At 47.8% G+C, this 19,402-nt stretch overlaps 1 protein-coding gene across 4 annotated transcripts in view; it reads right to left on the reverse strand.

The window, feature by feature from the left end:
• The window catches only part of MPPED1 (metallophosphoesterase domain containing 1), a 96,066-nt gene that overhangs the window by 31,785 nt on the left and 44,879 nt on the right, over positions 1-19,402 (reverse strand). For all 4 annotated transcript variants that reach the window (XM_025399177.1, XM_025399181.1, XM_025399178.1 and 1 more), the window contains one exon: positions 652-877. In XM_025399177.1, coding sequence (XP_025254962.1) covers positions 652-877 — 226 coding nt within the window. The remainder of the gene's footprint in view (positions 1-651; positions 878-19,402) is intronic.

Below are 19,402 nucleotides of genomic sequence, written 5' to 3' on the forward strand. Positions count from 1 at the left end.
TACCATCATCACATCATCACCACCACCACCATCACCACCACCATCACCACCACCATCATCATCACCGTCACCACCATCCCCATGATTATCACCATCATCATCACTATACCATCAGCATCACCATCATCACCATCACCACCAATATCATCATTATTACCATCATCATCTCGCCCAGCCCCTGACATATGCATCTTTTTTGTGTGGAGCAGGAAGACAGCATCAGGGAAAGATTCCTAGCATTACAGAACATTCATTAAAGGCAGGGGTTCTGGAACCAAATCGCTCGGGTTTAATCCCAGCTCTGCCCCTTCCTAGCTGTGTGACCTTCGGCAAGGTCCTCGCCCACTCTGGGCCTCAGTTTTCTCACCTGTGAAATGCAGATAATAGTACCTGCCTGTAAGTGAGCTAGTATCATGCACAGCATAACACAGGATACAGCTGATCATACTATTTTCAGTGAGATATGGGGGAAGAGAGGCCCAGAGAGCAGCAGTCACCTGCCTAGGTTCACACAGAGGGTGAGGGGGCAAGATTCAGTCCTGAGCCTCGCATGCGGAGCTCCCTGCTGCTTCTCCCATCCCCTACAGCCCTTGCACTCAGCCTCAGCTCTGGTCTTGCCAGCAGGCAGGACCAGTGCCCAGGCCCACTCACCATGGGGAGCCATAGATCCGGAAGCCCCGCACGGTGACCTCCGAGTCCTGAAGGTAGATGCAGTTGGTCAGCAGCGACTGCACGTTCTCATAGTTCTCCGGCTTCAGCTTCGACACAGATGGGAAGTAGTAAAAGTCCTGCTTGATGAGGTCGGCCATGAACTCCTGGTCAAAGGTCAGCTCGTGGTTGCCTGCGATCACGATCTTGTACTCGTAGGGCAGGCTGCCTGCAAGGGCGGACACAGACAGACACGCAGCACACAGCTGTCAGCTTTTCCAGAAGCCACAGCACAGCTGAGAGAGGGGCGGCCAGGAGGAAGCTGCTGGAATCGCTGACGGAGTACCTGCTGCCAGGCCCCCAACAGGTGTCTTCATCAGATCAGAGGAGGCAGCAGAGGATCACTTAGACAGATCCTCAGACAGGATCACTGTCCCCATGGTCCTGCCTGCCCAGGCCTCCACTGGCCATCGGCCCCTGAGATCATCGGGAGGAGGCTGGACAGGTTCCTCCCAGGCCGCTAAGCTGCAGAGTGCCTGGCCTTATCCTGGGACTTCTCTGCCTCCGTTTCTTCTTTCTGGACTAGTTGTCTACTGGTAGAAGACCCCTCACCCTGCACCCCCAGTCCTAGCTGTCACCGGCCTCATGGTCCCAGGCCCCTACCCCCTGGGTATCTGGGACTCTATCCTCCACTTTCCGAAAGGAATCGCAAGGTCTTTGCAGAACCCAGTTCAAAGGTTTGGAGACCCCACACTCAGGAAACATTATAGGGCCGACCCCTACTGCCATGGAAATTCAAAGCCAAAACGCACTCTAGATGGAATCAAAACAAAAACGTCTATGTATACAGCCACCGAATTACAACAGTGTCATTCTAGCTTTGCCGTGTGCGAACTTTTGGGTAGTTCCTCCAAGGTACACATCTTTCTCTGGGGTCCAGTTTCACGGATGCCCTAGGCAGGAGTGTGCCACCCGGGAGACTGGCTGGGGCTGGTTTCTGGACAGCTGCCTGGCAGGCTTCACCCACCAGACTGGCTCTATGCAGGAACAAGACCACCACGGCTCTTCGGTCTCAGTAAACGCCACTCGCCCCTGTGCCCCCTACTCCATCTGAGAGCCAGCCTGACCCCAGGCTCGGGCCCCTGACTCCCCAGTCCCCACCAGCCTCAGCTGCTGGGCTCTCATGGGCCTGGAGAGTCAAGATGGTACCTGTAAGCCCTGATTTGGATAAAAAATGAAATGTTGAAAGTGCACTTGGAGACCCAAGCTTTTCTCCCAGCCCCTCCTGGGCGGAGAGTGCCCTGGTGGGTCAGGCAAGTAGCATGTGAAGGCACCAGCACAGCACAGGGGCCTCGGGGAGATGGGGGCCCGGACAGGAAAATGGTGACATTCCATAACCAGTTCACAAAGCAGTAACTGTGGCTAACAGACCGACACCTCGTGAGGCAACCCCTCTATCCCTGGGAGACCATGACCTTCATCTGCTAAGTCACACACAAGGCAAGGTGCTCGAACACTCCTCTGGCCGTCAGGCTCCACTGAGCCCCTTCCCTGACACCCCCTTCACTCCTCACCCTCCCAGGCAATGCCCAGCAGCATGGGCACTGTGCTCTGTCCCCTGGGACAACACAACAGCCCAGGAACAGCAGAGCCTTTTCCACCAGGACCAAAACCTCTACCTCTCCCGCTGTGTGAGCATTCCATGGGGAACCGAACTCCAGAAATGCCTCTGCTCCAAATACTAAGGATTGTTTTTCTTATTGGAAACGGATGCTCGCAATATGGGCTGAGACTCAGAAGATGTGCCATCACACTCAGCTCTCAGGAAGCACTCTAGGAAGAGCTCGCCTCCCCATCCCTTATGTGAGCTCCCGGGAAGGGCAGAGTGAGGTTTACGGCAGTGCATGTCCTATAACTACAGCCATTATTATATCCTGATTGCAATGAAATAGAAGAGTCCAGAGCCCCTTTATAAGCTTCTTCTCTACTTCCAGCTAGATAAGACCTACGCCGTCTGTCTAACCACATGCCCTATGGCCACGGCAAATGACCAGTTCCCAGCCTGGCCAGGGAAGGTAGGCCAGGGCAGTGAGAAAGGGAACCCTGAGGTGAGATAGAAGTTTTCTGCAAAACAGGAAGAAAATCCCAATCTACTCATAGCTGACTCACCGACCACCCCAGACTGCTTTACAGGTTTGAGAAAGCACTGCTCTTTCTTCTTCAGGATTTATCAACTCCAGGGCGGGGGGCCACTGGTGCATAGCGGGCCACAGAATCTCAGCTCCAGCAGCCTAGATCCCAGACCCACTGTGGCACCAACGAGCTGTATGACTTAGCTTCCCTGTGCCTCAGTTTCCTCACCTGTAAAATGAGAAAAGTCACGGCTACCTTGCAGGACTGTTCTGATATTATAGAAGATAATCAATGTACAAAACGTTTGATGTTCAAAAAAACCAAAGAGCTTCCCTGGGCCAGAGTTTGCAAACTAGAAGCAGGCAGGCCAGACCCACCCACAGACATATTTTGTTTGGCACAACTTTTTTTTAAAAACTTGAACTTGTTGCCAACATCAAAAATCTGAGACGTTCCTAATAACACTTCATTACTTGTTTTCTAAAAATAAAGAAATAAGTACAATTTAACCTCTGGCCATCCCGGTCCAGTCAGGAAGTGCTGAGTGTCTGTGTCCCCTTGGACAGGATGAATGCATCCAGCTGGCCCCAGCCCCCACCTGTCCCTACCGTCTCACACCTAGTCCGCTTCATTCATTTGAAGGTACTGCCCACTCCTAACAGGCATTTGGGTTTCTGTCCCTGTGGACGTGAAGGGAACAGCCTGGCCCTGGTCTGAGGTTCTTCCAATCAGGCTGCTGGGATGAGATTCTCCAACCCCCTTCCACCTCCCCGACCCTCCTCTTGTTCATCAGAGCCCACCCTGGCCCCGGAGCGCTGGGAACTCTGCTTGCTGTGCTCTTGGGAGAGCTCCAAGACCATGGAGGCAGGCGGGTTTGCTTCCCCCAGCTCTGTCCCTAGCAGGCCCCAGCAGGAGTCTGGCGAATGAAGCCGCCCACAGCCCCACAGTGCGACCAGGCATGGTATGGAGAAGCCCTCTCCAGCAAGGCTCAGGCTGCGGAGAGGAGGCAAGAGGACTGCGTGGGCCTGAGCAGCTGGCGGTGGGCCGGGGAGGACACAGCAGGAAAGATGGCCACTTCCGGACCCCTGGTGGAGAGCTGAGATCTCATTTCCCTAGAGCACCCCCAAGGTACTTGGTTCTATTATCTCCTCTTTGCAGCTGAGCAGAATAGGCGCAAAGGCTGGGAAACCCACCCAGGCCCCACCGCTGCGGAGGGGGACGCTGGTCCAGCTGACCCCATACCTCTAGACGGGTGCCTCAGACTCCTCCAAGGCCAGCAGACCCAGAGTCAGTGTGCAACCCCTCACCGAGCCCCTCCCCAAACACACTGCAGCAGGGAGGCAGCCAGAACCCCCAGCTCAGGTCGGGGGTGGCCATCATCACTGCCTTCGGCTCTGACTCACCGCATTTCCACTTCAGATCACCCATCCATCCTGCCACCCAAGCTGGGGATGTGGAGCCTGTGCTCAGGTATTTATGTCATGTCTTTGACTGGGGGTGTTACTTAAGCAAATTAGCAAATTACTCCAACTGTACAGCTCCATTTATTTCTGCAGCTCCCGACTACTGGGGATTGGGAGGGGCGCAGAAGCTGTCAGCTCTCCCCTCTTCTTCTCACCTCAGCAGCGGATGACTGAGGCTTCTTCCCTCCCAGGAAAGGGTGGATGGGGCACAAGGCCGAGCTCCTGTACATAAAGCTGGGCAGCAGGGCAGGAGCCACCACCTGCTGGGGTGACACTCTCAAACACTGTCTGTTCCATGGCTTGGAAGCAAAGGGACATCCACTTATGAACACAGAAACTGTCCAGCACCACATCCCTCTGAGTCCAAAGTCACGAGTATGCCTGTGGATGTCCACCTGGACTTGGCAATTCACCAGCTGTGCATAACCTTCACAGACACTTAAGTGTTACTATCCCCAGGTTACAGCTGAGAAAACTGAGGCCCAGGGAGAGGTTGCATAAGATCACACAAATCAATAGCAAAATGACTGACAATTACAGAGGACAATGGACATTTGGTAAACCCTATGGCAGTATCCTGAGGTGCACTCTGCACCGTCATGCTACCCTGCCTCTCAGTGGATGGATGGATGGATGGATGGATGCATGGATGGATGAATGGTTTATAGATATGGATGCACACATGGATAGACAGATGCATGCATGGATGGATGAATGGATGGTTTATAGATGGATGGATATATAGATGCACACATGGATGGATGGTTTATAGATGGATGGATGGATGGATGGATGAATGGATGGTTTATAGATAGACGGATGGATGAGTGGATGAATGGGTGCTTTGTAGATGGATGGATGGATGAATGGTTTACAGATATGGATGCACACATGGATAGATGGATGCATGCATGGATGAGTGAATGGATGGTTTATAGATGGATGAATACATAGATGCACACATGGATGGACGGTTTATAGATGGAGGGATGAATGGATGGTTTATAGATAGACGGATGGATGAGCGGATGAATGGGTGCTTTGTAGATGGATGGATATATAGATGCATACATGGATAGATGAATGGATAGATGGATGGCTTATGGATGGATGGATGGATGGATGCTTTATAGATGTATATAGAGATGGATGAATGGATGGATGGATGAATGGATGGATGGTTTATGGATGAATGGATGGGTAGGTGGATGGATGTTTTATATATGTATGGATATATGGATGCACATATAGATGGATGGATGGACGGATGGATGGATGGATGGATGGATGGTTTATAGATGGGTGGGTGGGTGGCTGGATGGATGGATGGTTTAATGGATGGATGGGTGGGTGGATGGATGGATGTTTTATATATGTATGAATATATAGATGCATATATAGATAGATGGATGGATAGATGGTTTATAGATACATGGATACATAGATGCATACATAGATGGGTGGATAGATGAACTGACAGATGAGTGGATGGATGCATTTATCAATCAATCCATCCTTAGCTGGGTCTGACTGTCTCCTTTACACCAACTGACCTCCGTGTCGTCTCTTTTCCTCAAACGTTTTCTCCAACTGTCCCTGCCAGGACATTTTTTTCAGACTCACCCTCCTTACCCACAATCTTGATTGTCCATCTCTGAATCTTCTCCAATAAACCTGCTCTCTTGCAGGTGGGTACGGGGGACAAAGAACAGAAGTTCCGGCATGGCCTGACCATCACAGAGTGGGGAAGAGGAGTCTCCTCCTCTGTTCTAGGGCTGCTACCTCTATTGTTAGAGCCTAAGGCTGCATTCGTTTTCCCGTGTTCACATCACCCTGCAGTTCTTACCAACCCAAACATGGATAAAATTCCCAGTGACCAATCATTAGAGGCTCTCTTGCTTAGTTTCATCAAAACCCTCCATCTAAACAGTGAATGAGGGGAGTGTTTTGGGGACCTCAGCCAACTAATTGATTTGCAGGGGCTTTATGGGGAAAAGTTAGATGAATACAAACTCTTCTGCCTAATGCCTGCACTGAACACAGAGGAAATGGATGTTGTTCTCTTTGCCCTTTCCTGCTGCTGTTCCCCCCTGCAGCAGATAAGATGGCTGACACACAGGGAAGCTTCCCGTGGCCCTGATGAGAGCTGCCTGAGAAGCCACCAGAAGCACCTGAACCTTGAGAAAGCAACTGTTCTCCAAGCAGGTGTGGAAAGAGATTAGGCAGCACCAACCCTGGAGACCAGAACATAACGTGACCCCCTGAACCAAAGATGGATACAACATGGGGAAGCCGAAAGAAAAAGCCTCTCCACACAGTACCCCTGGGCTGGGCACGGTGGACAGCAGTGCGGGTGCTGGGGGCTGTTCTTGCCTTGGTAAGACTCAGCAAGGGCACAGATGGGTCCAAATGCCTCTTCTTATCCACCTCCCCTCATCAACCCAAAGGAAGCTAATCCTGAATGCCCCTTAGGCTGAATGCCCACTTTCTTCCCTGAAGTTGGATCCACTGCAAAGCCCCCAGCCCTGGTCAGCTCTCCATGAGCCCTGATTAAACATGAGCCCAGTGTTCCCATGTTCCAGACCCCGGCAAGGCTCCGCTGGGGACACAGTCATGAACCAGACACCACCAAGAGGCCCGCAGATCTCCTAATCCATGCCGCTCACTGGACAGGAGGAAACTGGAGCCCAGAAAGGGGAAGAGACTTGTCCAAGGTCACACAGTGAGACAGTGTAGGGCTAGGACTTGAACCCTGGCCTCCTGCCTCTGAGATGTCTGAACAATGACCAGCCTCTGGTAGGACATGCCTGATGAGTAGACAGTTTAGGGGACTGGAAGGGTATGAGAGCATCTCGGAAGAGCGGAGCAGGGACTTGTGGCACCAGTCAGACCCTGAAACTGGAGACACGCCAGTCGGGCTCTGCTAGGTGGGCGAGGATGCTGATCTTCCCGCCTCTGCCACAAGCACCAGGTCCTTGATGCCAAAATCAGTCCTACCTCCCCTTGCTTTTCAGAGCTGGGGAGCAACGCTACACGTCTGTATTCTCCATGAAAATATTCAGACCATCTTCCCCAAATGCCTCCTTTTTCCCCCAGCCAGATCATTCAAGATCCTGGCATTTGCTAGCCATGGATTTCTTGGTGAAAAGATGTTTAAGTATTAACCAGGAGAGTACTAGAGGATGGCCCTATTGTTTTAACTTTTCATTTGCCACATACATGTATTCAAATAGCTGTGCATCCACACACAGATTCCACACCGCAGCAAGCGCGGCTGCCACACGGGGCAGAGGGGGATGCGCATGGAAGTCTCTGCTTTTTGTGCTTCCAAGATTAATCTCCCTCCAAAAGGTTACAATTCTTTATCGCTAACACTTACCCATCCCATTTAACAGAAAGTGCTGCCTCCAAACTGCATAATCTGTTAAATTCAACAAGATATGTGCAAGCTTCTCCACCATCGATGCCATTCCCGGAGCGAAGTATTGAGCCCGGTGGAGTTTTAGTGTTCTCTAAATGCAGTGACAATCAGGAAAATGCCCACTTATGGCTTCTTCCGCCCATTCCCATCTCGCAGAACACAGCAGAGGGGGATGGAATAAAGAGACGGCATAACGATCTCTGATTGCATTTTTAGTACGTCTTTGACAGTTCTGTGTTTAAACACTTGCCGATGTCTAGGAGATTCACATTAGCAGACTTCCTGGTATGGCGCATGGTCTCGAAACACACTGGCATGGAGCAAACTGCGAGAGTCAGCTGTGAGCCACCGTGGGGTCTTGGTGCAGTTCGGTGCATGAACGCCAGGAAGAGCATCACACGGCCAAGCACACACAGAGGACCGTGGCTGACCATGCAGAGAAAGGGAATTCTGTGTGTAACCTGAACAGGCGGGAGAGCTCTAGAGTCAAGATGTCTGGGCCAACAGCCAAGGCTGAGTTCAGGGGAACACACTGCAGGGCTGCACCTGCAGCCTGCAGAAGCTGAATTCTGCTACCCTGCACTGAGCGCCCTGTCCAGGCACTGCGACCAGCAACATGCATTCAACACTTCCAGACACTCCTAGCAGACACTCCTAGCAGACACGGGCCATTTTCCCCGTGACAGAGATGAGAGGCAGTGCAGCAGAGTGGGTAAGGGTGCAGGCTGGGTAGCCTGACTCCCATCTCTACCTCCCACTGGCTCTCTGGCCAGAATGAGAACCCTCACTTCCCTGAGCTTCAGTGTCCCCATTTGTAAACATGTGTATGCTTCCCCACAAAGTACTTGCAATGATGAAGCTGGTGAAGACACGTGAGCCCCACGCTGTACCTCTACTTCTGTAGGGATTTGTTTTTAAGCAGGTTCGATAAGACACATGGACACAGAAATGACTGTCACAAAGGAGGCTTACACTTACAGTTCTCTAAAAACACGAGTCACGCTCCACCATGCCTGGTCAGACAGGGAAGCACCAGGGACAGTCAGGAGGTAGGGGGTGAGGGGGAAACATGGGCAGGAGCCTGTTTTGTGTTTTCCAAAGGAAGGGTTGGGCAAGGCAAGGGAAAGAGACTTAGGACTGTCTAGTTCGAATAATTCTGGCAGGCTCTGGGACACAGGGGCTGTCCCTAACTGTCTGGCACTGCCCCTGGGGTGATCAGGGCAGGTGGATAGTGGCCCTATCCACTTCACTGTGGACTGTGGAGTGGTTGGGCTTGTGTAGTTATTTGCTGTATCTGGGACCTGATTAACCCTGGGAGGGACAATCCCCTTGGCTCAGCAAGGCCTGCAGATGTCAAAGCATCAGAATACAGAAAATGAAAGGCAAGGTTAATATCACCTGGATGTTAGCCATTTTCAATGCATTTTGGGGCTATTCAGGAAGATTAATGCTGCAATGTACGGCACAGCCCAGAAATGTGAGCTGCGAAGCTGGAGATGAGAACAGAGATTCTAGAAGGTCAGGTCACCTGCCTGGGGCCACATAGCAGCTCTGGGAGCCAGGTCTGCCTGCCCAGAGCTCGGTGCCACAACACCCCAGATAGAACAGATATCCTAGGACGGCAGACCCCAATGAGCTGCAGACCCCCGGCCTCATCCAGCCTCCACGGGTCCTGCACGGGAGGCTGCTGGATTCGAGACTCAGCTCTGGTGCCTGGATTTAAAAGGCAAATGTGATTTTTCTTCTGTTCCATCTTAATAGCCAAAATGTTTAACTTTCAAACATTTGTTTTTCCTGGGAAATGTTTTAAAAACAGGAACATTCAGTCCTAATCATCTTCAACTGCTTGTTTCCACTGCTACTGCAAAGCACATATGACTTCAGGCTGAAAGTTTTCTGTGTTTTTTTCCCCCAGAATCAAGGCTGCCTGTAGCTAGCAGGACTTTGTGGGAACCTCCTCAGAAGTCACAGTCCAGAAGAACACACATGCCCAGAGATGTGCACAAAAGGCCCCTGGTGGCCCCTAGCTTCCCCAGCCAGGGGCTACTTCCTGCAGTGCTCTGACCTCAGCCCTCCTCCTCCGACCCTGTACCCCTCTGGGTGCTTACGGCCTCCTGACATCTGCATCTGCTGTTCCACTCCCCGGGATCCTCTTCCCGCCCTGCTTTCTGAGTCAACTCCAATTCTACTTGCTCTTTATCAGCCAACCCAACGGCCGCTTCCTCCAGGACACCTTCCCAGAGCCCCTTCTCTTCACTCAACCCTAGTAGGATGATGGATGCCCCCCAACAAGCACCCGGGGATGTGCCTCTCACAGCCCTGACCAGGCTGTGCTATCACTGTGGATTGATTTGTCTGCTTCCCCAGCAGCCTAAGAGCCCCTTCAAGGCCCCCCGCCTGGTTCAGCACTACCCCCAGCACGGGGCTTGGTGACAAGTAGACACTTAACACACAGCCACTGAATCCATGCGGTTCCATCATCCGTTACGACACTGGCAAGGGCCAGGGAGGTCACATGACTCCACAAAGGTCTCCTAAGTGATCGGCTACAGGATGTCCCCAGAGGCCAAACAGATGGCCCACGGATGGTAACCAACACTGTTAGGATGAGGTGAGCCCGTCAGGTGGCAGCATCCAAACTGCCATGGTCTCTGCTCACTCGGCAGACATCAAGAGTCCATGACATCAAGGCCCATGCCACGGAGCTGCCCCACGAGGCTGTGGGAGAGCCCTGGCCCAGGAGTTGGCTCAGCTCTCTACTATCTCACCATGCGACCTGGGGTGGTGAGGCCCTTCCCCGCCTCGTGCCTCAGTTTCCCTATCTGTTCCATGAAGACGTGACATAAAGGTCCTGACCTCCGAGAGCCCTTTCAATTATCTGAGACTCTCCAGGCAGGTGTGTATGTGGTGCTGGGGTGGGGTGCCCACAGAGGGTGCTAACAGGGTCAGATGGTGGGACCCAAAAGGCCCTTGTGTAGGATGGGATTCTGAATGCCCATGTTTGTCTCCACTTGTGGCTGATATCCCATGAAATTGGCAATAAAGGAAGGAAAAGGCATGGTCTGCCAAGGACAGGTTTGGAAGCTGGAAAGAGATGGATGGGTGGACTGGCTTAGCTTAGCAAAGACAACTAAAACCAAAGTCATGGGAGTGGGTAAGAGGAATGTGGAGCTACAAGAAGCAAGGTGCGCTGTGGCCAGATCCCAAGGGGGTCTCAGGGACTAGGAGCCCAAGAGCTGCAGTCTGACTTAGACGCTGTATGAGAAGCAGGTGGGACCCGGGCCCCTCCCACCTTGCACCCATCCAGCAGCCATGCCCTTTGCCTCTCATCCCCACAGAAATGGGGAGCACCCCAAGGGGCACACAAAAACTCCATAGAGCCCCATTTAGGGAACACTGAGGCCAGGGGATGAACCCTGGGGTCCCAGCCTCCAGACCCACTTAGCTATCAAATCTGGAAGCCAGACTTGGAAAGGAAAAACTGGGGAGAAAAACAGATCCAGGAGGAAAACCCCACAGATATCGATATAGGCGTTGCCCAAAGACATGGCCAGGGCCCCATGATCACATCCCCCTACCCCCACCACACACACACACACACACACACACACACGCACACACACGCACACACACACACGCACACAGAACTAACCAACAGCTTTCAGATGTTCAATTCATATACACAAATGCAGTGTCATCAGGCTTCTGGGAAAAACCCCACAGTGAAGGCCGGATGCAGTGGCTCACACGTGTAATCCCAGCACTTTGGGAGGCTGAGGCAGGTGAATCACCTGAGATCAGGAATTCAAGACCAGCCTGGCCAACATGGTGAAATGCTGTCTCTACTAAAAATACAAAAATTAGCCAGGCATGGTGGCAGGTGCCCATAATCCCAGCTACTCAGGAGACTGAGGCAGGAGAATCACTTGAACCTGGGAGGCAGAGGTTGTAGTCAGTCGAGATCACGCCACTGCACTCCAGCCTGGGCAATAGAGCAAGACTCTGTCTCAAAAAAAAAAAAAAAAAAAAAAGAAAAGAAAGAAAGAAAAGAAAAAAGAAAAAAAGAAAAATCCCCCACAGTGAAAATAGAGTCAGAGGCCAAATCAAACAAGAAAAGGAAATCAGAGGAAAGAAGGCTAAGGCAGGAAAATGCTTGTTTTTAACCATATCATTGACACCTTTGTTGAGATAATAAAATATTGCACCCATGAAATTTTAGCAGGGTGCTTTTACAAAAGAAATAAAAACATAGCAGGATATTTTTTAATTTGGCCAAAAGTAGGAAGATGAAGTCAAGGAAACCTCCCAGAGACTAAAATAAAAAAGACAATGAAGTAAATAACAGGTGAGAAAAGATTTAAAAATCAGGCTGGCTGCAGTGGCTCCCATCTGTAATCCCAACACTTTGAGAGGTTGAGGTGGGAGGACAGCTTGAGCCCAGGAATTCAAATATTCAGTGACCTATGACTGCACCACTGCTCTCCGGCCTGGGTGACAGAGCGAGATCCTGTCTCTTTAAAAAAAAAAAAAAAATCTTAAGCCCAACATGTGAGTATACAAGTTGCAGAAAGAGAAATCAGAGAAAGAGATGGAAGAAAAAACCGAAAATGAGAAAAGTTCCTAAATTAAAGGACAAAATTTTTCCATTAAGAGAGTGCTCGGAAAAAAAATAAATGAAAAAAAAGACCCACATTAAGCACATTCTCCAGAAACCCAACAGGTTATATATAAAGGATGAAAAATCCCAACAGCTGTGGAATTTTCAATAGTGACACTGAAAAAACAAAAACGGAAAAATGCCTTCCAAATTCTAGGGGAAAATGTTTTGCAACCCAGAATTCTTTACCTAGATAAACTATTAGTTAAGACAGGACAGAATAAAGATCTTTTCTAACATGCAAGTCTGCCAGAGATTTGTCTCTTGTGCACTTTCTCAGAGAGCTATTGGAGGGTGTGCTCCACCAAAATGAGGGAATAAACCAAGACCCAAAGCCTCCAAGAAAAACAAGAGGACAGATGACCTAGCACATCTCACTACACTACAGAGGGGCATGTAAAGCTCTGCAGAAGGCGTGACGATGAGCTATGATGGGCACATGAAAATATAAGCAAACAAACAAAATAATTAACTACTTTAAAAAATAATGTCAGCCAGGCACGGTGGCTCACGCCTGTAATCCCAGCACTTTGGGAGGCTGAGGCAGGCGGATCACAAGGTCAGAAGATCGAGACCATCCTGGCTAACATTGTGAAACCCTGTCTCTACTAAAAATACAAAAAAATTAGCCGGGCATGGTGGCGGGCGCCTGTAGTCCCAGCTACTCAGGAGGCTGAGGCAGGAGAATGGCGTGAACCCGGGAGGCAGAGCTTGCAGTGAGCCAAGATCGCGCCACTGCACTCCAGCCTGGGCAACAGAACAAGACTCTGTCTCAAAAATAATAATAATAATAATAAAAATAAATGTCATATAATGAATATTCAACCAAAAATTGTGATAGGAATACTAACAGGTGAAAAGATGCATATGTCAGTGGGGAAGCTAAACCTCTAAATCTTCATTTCCCATTGTAAGAAATCTAAAAGTAATGTCTAAATTGAAAAATCCAAACATAGCAATCCCAGGTTGTGCCTTCGAGAAACAAGGGAAGCAGCTCTAGAGCTGCACTGGGAGTGGGAACCAGGCCTCGGGAGGCGGCTGCTATCTTGAGCATAAGCCTTGTAGCACTCTGTGACTTACAGTGCACATATTACCTGAATGTAAATAAAATGTTGATTAAATAAAAAGAAGCATCTGCAAAGCCAGGTGCTTCTCATCTACTTCCCAACTCTGTCCAGGGCCACCCTGACCTCTCACTTGCTCTGCCTGTTGCTCAAAACCTACAACCAAAGCAAACTGGGCCACGATTAAGATTGATGGAAAGACAGAGCAGGTGGAAAATCAAAGCTGGCTGATTCGTCCGAGACTCAGAGGGTCTGAGTGTTGGAATGACGCCGGCACCAGGTTCAAAGGCAGGAGATCCAGCTGAGCACCTCACCTGGACAGGTCAGGCAACTGCTAATGACATCACTGTTGCCACCTGCTGAGAATCTCAGCCACCTCCCTCGTGCTCTATTTCTCACCCTCGCAACAGTCCCACAAAACAGGCAATATTACTATTTGGCAGATGAAGAAATCAAGGCTCATAAAGTTAAGGAACTCCACAACTGATTGGCGAAGAAGTGGGAATTTGAACCTGGGTGCATCTGAAGCTGAAGCCCATGATTTTCCCCTCAGTCACAACCACTTAGACATATATTCTCAGGTTTTTTCCTTAAATATTTCTCAAAAAAACAAAAGTAAAGAGTGTTTCCATACATTTGAGTCTTTATGATATCTCTCCTGTTATGAGCAGCTCTCAATGACTTTATTTTAAGCAATGTAATACTCTGAGTAAGACTTTGTGGCTGTTATAAACAAAGAAGCAATACAGAGAAGCACTTTGAGGATGAGGATTAAGGATCTTTGAGCACATGCTCCTCCGCAAAGTCAACAACAACACTGGCAAAAGTTGTCAACATCTACTTTTTTAAAATTCTGGAAATTAACCAACAATCCGAGGAGCATATATGCAAGAAAAAGAGCTGAGTTGTGCAGCATTCTAACTTGGCCTCTTCTCAGCCTCCTCTTCGGAAGCCTGTAGCAGCCTGAAAATCAGCAGTCTCAGAACAATTGCAGCTGTGAAAATTACCAGCCTAGCAGTCACTGGAGGGGGAAAAATAGCTTTGAGACTCTCAAGAAAGCCCCTTTCACTATTTGGCATATAAAGCCTCATTTGTAGAACTTGTCTTTTTTAGAGATGAGGTCTCGCTATATTGCCCAGGCTGGTCTCAAACTCCTGGCCTCAAATGATCCTCCCATCTCAGCCTACCAAAGTGCTAGGATTACAGGTGTGTGCCACTGTACCCAGCCAGGACCTGTCTTTATTTGACCTGACTCAGAGCTTGCTCAATGAGGAGAGTCCTATCCCCAAAGTATTTGTTAAAAACAATCAGCAGCAGTTGTCTAACATCACAGCTTCCCAAGGAGGTCATACCAGTTAGGGCAAACAAGAGGCCAGCCAAGAAACTTAAAATGAAAATCTGGAGAATGAGGCATCCACACGGCATCTAGAGGATCATGCTCATGTGCAGGGCTGTGCATGTGCCCAGGAAAGGGGCCCCCATCATTCACCTCAGAATGACCTTGAGGCTCTGCACATGCAAGAAGTGAAGGTTTTTGTAAAATGCTAGGGTGTTGAGGATGTGCCCCAAAACAGTGGTTGGGAGCCCCTCAGCAAATGACGGGAGACTTATCATTTCAAGGCATGTAAGGAAATCTCTGACCAGTCATCAGCTGACAACTAAGCTAACCAAGCAGAGACTTTAGTAGCCACACGTGATGGAGAATACAAACACCAGAGTTTCCAGGACATTCACCAAACAAACAACAACAAACCTTGGTGCCAGGCGGGGATCTGATGCCCACAGTCAGCAAATTATATTATTTAAAACAGCCACAGTCTTAAGTGTGGTGGTGCTCACCTGTGGTCTTAGCTACTCAGGAGGCTGAGGCAGGAGAATCACTTGAACCCAGGAGACAGATATTGCAGTGAGCCAAGATCGTGCCACTGCACTCCAACCTGGATGCAGTGAGACAGAGTGAGACCCTGTCTCAAAAAAACAACAAACAAACAAACAAAAATCCATTTTTTGTTTTGTTTTGTTTTGTTTTTGTTTTTTGGGTTTTTTTTTTTTTTTTAGATGGCGTCTTACTTTGTCGCCAGGCTAGAGAGCAGTGGCACGATCTCGGCTCACTGCAACCTCTGCCGCCCAGGTTCAAGCGATACTCCTGCCTCAGCCTCCCGAGTAGCTGGGACTACAGGCACATGCCACCACACCCGGCTAATTTTTGTATTTTTAGTAGAGTCGGGGTTTCACCATGTTGGCCAGGATGGTCTCGATCTCTTGACCTTGTGATCCACTTGCCTCAGCCTTCCAAAGTGCTGGGATTACAGGCGTGAGCCACCACTCCTGTCCACAACAACATCTAGTATTTTTTTAAATGAAACACAAAGAAACAAGAATGTATCGTCCTTAGACAAGGAAAAGAGCAGTCAATAGAAATTGTCCTTGAGGAAACCCAGATGGTGGACATAACTAAATAAAGGCTTTAAATCAGCTATTAGAAACATGTTCAAAGAACTAGACTGTCTAAAAAATTCAAGAACATTATGAGAATGATGTGTTCACAAATAAAGAATATCAATAAGGAGATAAAACTGTTAAAAAGAATCCAGTTCTGGAGTTGAAAAGTAAAATACCTGAAATGACATTTTCATTAGAGGGTCTCAACAGCAGTTTCAAGCTGGCAGAAGAAAGAATGAGCAAACCTGAAGACAGATCTGTTGAAATCATCCAGTTTGAGGAACAGAAAGGAAAAAGAATGAGGAAAAATGAACAGAGCCTCAGAGACCTGTGGGACACCACTGGGTGCATTAATGTGTGTGAAAAGAGGAGCCACAGAAGGAAAAGTGAGAGGGGACAGAAAGAGTAATTAAAGAAACAATAGCTGTATTTCCAAACAATAGCTCACGCCTGTAATCCCAGCACTTTGGGAAACTGAGGTAGGTGGATTACTTGAGGCCAGGAGTTCAAGACCAGCCTGGCAACACCCCATCATGGCGAAACCCCATCTCTACTAAAAACACAAAAATTAGCTGGGCGTCGTGGTGTGCACTGTGCACCTGTAGTCCCAGCTACTTGGGAGGCTGAGGCACAAGAATTGCTTGAACCTGGGAGGCAGAGGTTGCAATGAGCCAAGATTGTGCCACTGCACTCCAGCCTGGTGACAGATTGAGACTCTGTCTCAAAAAAAAGAAAAGAAAAGAAAAAGAAAAAAGAAACAATAGCAAAACCTACCCTAACTTGATGAAAAACATTAATCTACACATCCAAGAAGTTCAAGTAATTGCAAACATGATAAACTCAAAGAGGTCCACACCGAAACACATCATAATCAAACTGTCAGAAAGCAGACAATCACTCATCACACACAAATAATCCTCAATAACAGCTGACTTCTCATCAGGAACCATGATAACCAGAAGGCAGTGGGATACACAAATGCTGGGAAGAACTGTCAACCAGCAATTCTACATCCAACAAAACTATCCTTTAAAAATGGAGAAATTAAGTCATTCCCAGATAAACAAAAACAAACTGAATCTGTCACTAGCAGACACTCTCTACAAAAAATACTGAATGGACTCTTTCAGACTGAAATGAAAGGGCACCAGACGGCAACTCAAATCCATATGAAGAAATCGCACTGGTAAAGGTAACTACACAGGTAAATATAAAAGACAGTACAGGCCAGGCACGGTGGCTCAAGCCTGTAATTCCAGCACTTTGGGAGGCTGAGGCAGGCAGATCACGAGGTCAGGAGATTGAGACCAGCCTGGCCAACATGGTGAACCCCCATCTCTACTAAAAATATAAAAATTAGCTGGGTGTGGTGGCACATGCCTGTAATCCCAGCTACTCGGGAGGCTGAGGCAGAAGAATCACTTGAACCAGGGAGTCAGAGGTTGCAGTGAGTCAAGACAGAGTGAGACTCTGTCTCAAAAAAAAAAAAAAAAAAAAGAAAGAAAGAAAGAGTACAATTGTATTTCTGTTTGTAACTCTTTTGTTCTCCTATCCAGTTTAAAAGACAACTACACTAAGGAATACAGTCATGGACTGTTAATGACAGAGAGGTATTCTGAGAAATGCACTGTTAGGTGATTTTGATATTGTACAAACAGCATAGAGTGTACTTATGCAAACCTAGATCGTACAGCCTACTACATACCAAAGCTATACGGTACAGCCCATCACTCACAGGCTACAAACCTGTACAGCACGTTATTATACTGAATACTTCAGGCAATCGTAACACAGTGGTAAGTATTAGTGTATCTAAACATAGAAAAGTAAGTAACATTACAGTGTTGTAATCTTACGGGACCACTGTAGTATATACGGTCTGTCACTGACAGAAACATTACACACAGCACATGACTGTAGTTATAAAACTGTGTTAATGAGCTTATAATGCACAAAAATGTAATTTGTATGACAATAATAGCATCAAGGAGGGAGAAGGCATGGAATTCTACATTAGAGCACAGTTTTTGTATATTTATGAAATTAGGTTGCTATTAATCAAAACGAGATTGTTATAAGGTAAAAAAAAATTAATTATAATCCCCAGGGCAACAACTAACAAAATTTTTCAATATAGTAAAAGAAATGAAATTAAAATAGTGAACTAGAAAATATCTATTTAACACAAAAGAAGGCAATAATAGAAGAAGAGATGGACAAAAAATATATAAGATATATAGAGAACAAAAAGCAAAATGGCAGATATAAACCCTACTTTGTCAGTAGTTATATTAAATATAACATGCTTAAACATTCCAGTCAAAAGAAGGCAGAGATTAAAATTTTAATTTTTTAAAAATCCAATTATATGTTGTTTATAAAAGACACACTTCAGATCCAAAGAAACAAGTGGGTTGAAAGTAAAAGAATGGAAAAGATATACAAACAGTATCCAGACGCCAAAAGAGAGCTGTAGTCGCTATACCAGCATCAGAAAAAAATAGATTTGAAGACAAAAATTGTTACTAGAGGAAAGGAAGAATATTTTATAATGATAAAAAGCCCAGCAACAGATGGCTTCACTGGTGATTTGTATCAAACATTTCAAGAATTAACACCAGTCCTTGACAAACTCTTCCAAAAAGCAAACGAGGAGAAAACACTTTCCAGCTCAGTCTAGGAGGCTTTAATATCAAAACCAGACAAAGCTATCACAAGAAAAGAAAACCACAGACCTAGATTCCTTCTGAATATAGGCGCAAAATCCTCAAAAAAATACTAGCAAGTCAAATCAAGCAATAGCAAAGGATTAGACACCATATAAAAAGGGATTATACACCATCACCAAACGGGATTGAACTCAGGAATGTAAGGTTGGTTCAACACACAACAACAATTAATGTAATATACCGTAATAAGGGGGAAAACATATGATCATCTCAACAGACACAGAAAAGCATTTGACAAAATAAAACACCCTTCCATGATTTAGACACACACACACACACACACACACACACACACACACTCTTGGCTGGGTGCAGTGGCTCACACCTATAATCCCAGCACTTTGGGAGGCTGAGGTGGATGGATCATTTGAGGCCAGGAGTTTAAGACCAGCCTGGCCAACATGGCGAAAACTCTGTCTCTACTAAAAATACAAAAATCAGCCAGGCATGGTGCTGCACATCTGTAATCTCAGCTGCTTGGGAGGTTGAGTCACGAGAATCGCTTGAACCTGGGAGGCAGAGGTTGCAGTGAGCCAAAATTGTACCCTTGCACTCCAGCCTGGGTGACAGGGCAAGACACTGTCTCTAAACAAAACAAAAAACATGCAACAAACTGGGAAGAGAAGGGACCTTCTCAACCTGACAAGGAACATCTCTGAAGGTTCCTCAGTGAGCTAGGCATGGTGATGCACACCTGCAGCCCTAGCTGTTTGGGAGGCTGAGGCAGAATCACCTAAGCCCAAGCTTTCAAGGCCGGCCTAGGCAATGTAATGAGACTCTGTCTCTAAATAAACAAATACATACATACATATTGCAAATCCCACAGCTAACATCATACTTAATAG

The sequence above is a fragment of the Theropithecus gelada genome, chromosome 10 (genome assembly GCF_003255815.1).
Source record: "Theropithecus gelada isolate Dixy chromosome 10, Tgel_1.0, whole genome shotgun sequence".
Taxonomy (NCBI): domain Eukaryota; kingdom Metazoa; phylum Chordata; class Mammalia; order Primates; family Cercopithecidae; genus Theropithecus; species Theropithecus gelada.